Raw genomic sequence first — 3,588 nt, 5'->3', positions numbered from 1 at the left:
ACAGTTCCATCTGGTCAACTGGCTCGTTCTGTGGAAGCCAGTCACTTCCTCATCTTTGACCCCCTGACAAAGCTGTTGTTCATTCAACAAATTTTATTGAGCCTCTACTATGTGCCAGACACTGTTCTTGGTGCTAGGGACACATCTGTGAGCAAAAAAGACAAATGCCCTGACTTTAAGGAGTTTACATTCTAGTGTGGGGAACATATAAGAAACAAACATTAAAAATAGGTAAATATTACAGGGTGGTAAATGCTATGAAAAAAAAACAAACAGTAGATTAAGAGGCATCAGGAGTATAGAGAGGGTGTGTAAGCAATTTCCAGTGGGGCAGAGTAGACCTCATTGACTCGGTGATACTTAAGCAAAACCTTGAAATTTCCCAAGTCGGTATCTGGGGGTAGAGCATTCCAAGCGGAAGTTACAACCAGTGCAAAGGTCTTGAGGCAAGAGCAAGCTTAGGAAGTCCCCAGGCAGTGAGGAGTGTGAGGGTGCTAGGGAGGAGATCAAAGAAGAAATAGGGAAGCATCAGGCAGGATTTCAGCCTCTGTTCTGAGAAAAATGAGGGACTCTGGAGAAGGTTTCGAGCTTAAGAGTGACATGTCTAAGGTTTTCTAAAAGGGTCAGTCCGCTGCATTTAGAGTAGATACTGAGTGGCAAGGGCAGAAGCAGGGAGACCTGCTGGGAAGCCAGTGCAGAAATCGAGGCACAAGATGACGGCGCCTTGAGCCAGGATTATAGCGGTGTGGGTTTCCGGATAGTCTGGAAGTGGGATGAAAGGGAAAGAAAAGACGAGAACAACACCAAGGCTTGAGTCCTAAACAAAGGAAAAGATGTAGCCATCAACTGAGACCGGAGACTCTGGGAGGAGCAGGTGGGTTTTCTGGGGTGTGTGGGGAGTGAGGGAGAGAAGGGTAGGGATCAGCAGTTCAATGCCTGGACTGGTTAAATTTCCGACGTCAATCCAAGTGGAGATGTCCAGCAGGAAGCTGCCTGTACGAGTTTAAAGATCGGGAGAGAAGTCTGAGCTAGAGGTCCATGAAGTTGTCAGCATATAACTGGTATTTAAAGCCTCAGGGACGAACAAATACACAGTATGGAGTGGGATGCGTGCTGCCAAGAAAGAGCAGGAGAGGGAGGAGGGAGCGGGAGTGCCCGCGCGCGCGTGTTTGTGGGGGGTAACTTTATGAAATACGGCCAGAGGGACAGCCGCCTTCCGGCGCTGGGCGGCAATGTGGCGCCATGCACGCGAGGCAGGCGGCCCTCCGGGCCAGGGCAGGGCGCCGAGGCGGCAGGGCGGCCCAGCAGGCCCACGCCCAGGCTCAGGGCCACGGCTCTCTCGCCCGCTTCCTGCCCGTCGGCCGAAGCCGAAACTCCTCTACCGGGTTTTTCAGCTTCCTCCCCAAACGAGTGAGCTGTGAAGATGGGGGGGCAAGCCGAGGAAACGGCCGCAGGGCGGACTTCATTCATACTATACAGCTCGACTGCTTTAGAGTCGATCTTAAGAACTGGTAAACTCGTAAAAGCAACACAATCACAACTTTTACGATGACCCGAGAGCCCGGGAGGCCTCCCTTCCGCGCGCGAGCCGCCTCGCCCGCGTCACTCTGAGGTAACAGCCTTTCTCTTCAATCGCTCCACGGAACCCCCAGGGCGGGAGGCCTCTTCCACTACGGGCCGAAGGATGGATCAAGTCACGCTGCGCGAACAAGGCTGATCGAGCGCCACAAAAGGATTCGCAGGGCGGGGCGACCCGACCACCCTCTCTCTTGTTTTCATTGGCTGCGATCGCGAGACGCTCCTCCCGGACTGGCTACTTGGGAGCCTCGGAGCCGGCAGCAGCCCGCCCCTTGGGCGCGCGTGCGCACGCGTGGCGGGTGCTCACCGCACTGAGCAGGCGCGGCCTCGTGTCGGCTGAAGGGGCGGGTGGAGCGACGCGCGCTGCGTCCCGGCGCTTGGCTTTCCCTGCCGGTCCCGCCCTCCGTCGCGGCGGCGCGGTGTATTTTGGGATAGGGAGCGATCTCCGAGCGAGGCAGCAAGATGGACGCGGGATTCTTCCGCGTAAGTAGAAGCGCGGGGATCTGGGGTGAGGTGAGGGGCTTATCGGTAAGACCCGGCAGGGGGCCTAAACGCGGGACGGTTGTGGCCAGCGAGGGGAGGCTTCGAAGATCCTGATGATCTTCCGTGCCAGCGGACGCTCCCCCCTGCCCTGCGGCGGAGACCGGTGCGCCCCTGCGCAGTCTCCTCCTCCGGGATCGTCCCCCCTACGCGGCAGCGACGGTCGCCGGAAAATGGCGGCGGGAATGGGCCGGAGCGGTACCCCGCCGCCCGCCTGCCTGGTGGGGCCTGCAGGCCGAGCCGCGCGCGCCGCCCCGTCCTGGGGCCTAGTTGGGCCGCGAGGAGGAAGTCCCTGTGGGGAGGCCGGAGGGAAGCCCTGAGGTGACTGGCGGAGGGAGGATTCTGGAGAGTACGGTTTTGAGGGTACCGCCCCAGGAGAGCGTGTTAGGAAGGACAGGAAACGGCGTTCGGCGGCTTCTCATAAGAGAGCAGCGCCGAATCCCCCCCCACTCTCCGTGCTAAGTCTTCGCGGAGGCGCGGGGTCAGAGTTCGCGGGAACTCCCGCCCAATTTGATAATTCCTTTAGGGAGGGGAACTCCGATAATAGGTAGTTGGAACGTTTGAATCTGAGACTAAGGGCAACCGGTGCAACAAAAAGTGTGCACGTGTATGGAGGCAGGGGCCGGGGGTGGATCAACTCTCCTTCCCGCACACCGCCCCCCACCCGCGTTTGTTTTACTGTTTTGAAGTCCGCTGGAGAAAAAGGGCCTCTTACTTAGGTTCTCTCGGGGCCGCGCGCCCAACACCTGCCGGCGGGGAAGCTATCTCGTCGAAGTTGGTGCTCAGGGCCCAGACTTTAACAGGCTGGTACTGCTGGAACCTGTTTGTCCCATATTCCACTCCTGTAGGAAATGATTACCGAGTAGAGATCTAGATGGGTGGGAAGTGACACTAATAGGACTAAAGTTTGCACATGCTTTTGATGCAGAACGGACCATATGGAGACCAGTGGTTTTGGTCAAAATCTATACTTTATGTAGGTTGGCTCTTTCCACTCCCTGGAGCGTATAATTCGCAGTTTGCGTGTTTTTAAAGGGAAAGTTGGAAGAGGGGGAAGACCGAGTTTAAAGAACATAACTCTTGACATTCTGAAGGCGACAATGAAATTCTTTAATTGGCTTTAATTGTGCCAACTAGTTTTTCATCAAAAATCTCAGGATTATTCCAAGCACCTACTTAAAATAGGCAGTTGTTTGTTCGTAGGCTGTGCAAACAGATACTGTAGTTATTTCTGTAATGATAGTCTCAATTGAGAGCTTATCAAATTTCCATTCTTTTGATGAACTGGTTTTCTAATTTCCATCAAAGTATTCTGTAGTACGTACTCAATATTCCCGTGATGCAAGTGTAGTATTTTGACACAAAAGCCTATTCTTAGGATTTTTGTTGGCTGTTATTTCCAATGAAAGAGAGTTCCAATAGAAAAAGAACAAGGCGGTTGATAAATTTTTAAAACAACGTTTGCTTTTG

General features: G+C 54.3%; 1 protein-coding gene across 9 annotated transcripts in view; it reads left to right on the top strand.

Moving 5' to 3' along the window:
* Positions 1 to 531: 531 nt before the first annotated feature.
* Positions 532 to 3,588, top strand: part of SRRM1 (serine and arginine repetitive matrix 1) — a 32,720-nt gene continuing 29,663 nt past the window's right edge. For 7 of the 9 annotated variants that reach the window (XM_073903164.1, XM_073903162.1, XM_073903163.1 and 4 more), the window contains exon 1: positions 1,908 to 2,061. In XM_073903164.1, coding sequence (XP_073759265.1) covers positions 2,041 to 2,061 — 21 coding nt within the window. In that variant the 5' untranslated portion in view covers positions 1,908 to 2,040. Of the gene's footprint in view, positions 875 to 1,907; positions 2,062 to 2,295; positions 2,440 to 3,588 lie in introns of those variants that run through there. The other 2 variants (XM_073903166.1, XM_073903165.1) reach the window with 2 other exon arrangements.

This window comes from Callorhinus ursinus, unplaced genomic scaffold (assembly GCF_003265705.2).
Source record: "Callorhinus ursinus isolate GAN/ISIS: 27379988/994484 unplaced genomic scaffold, GSC_fseal_2.0 scaffold18, whole genome shotgun sequence".
Taxonomy (NCBI): Eukaryota; Metazoa; Chordata; class Mammalia; order Carnivora; family Otariidae; genus Callorhinus; species Callorhinus ursinus.
The sequence above is the reverse complement of the archived record's forward strand: the minus strand, read 5'-3'. Positions and strand labels throughout refer to the sequence as shown.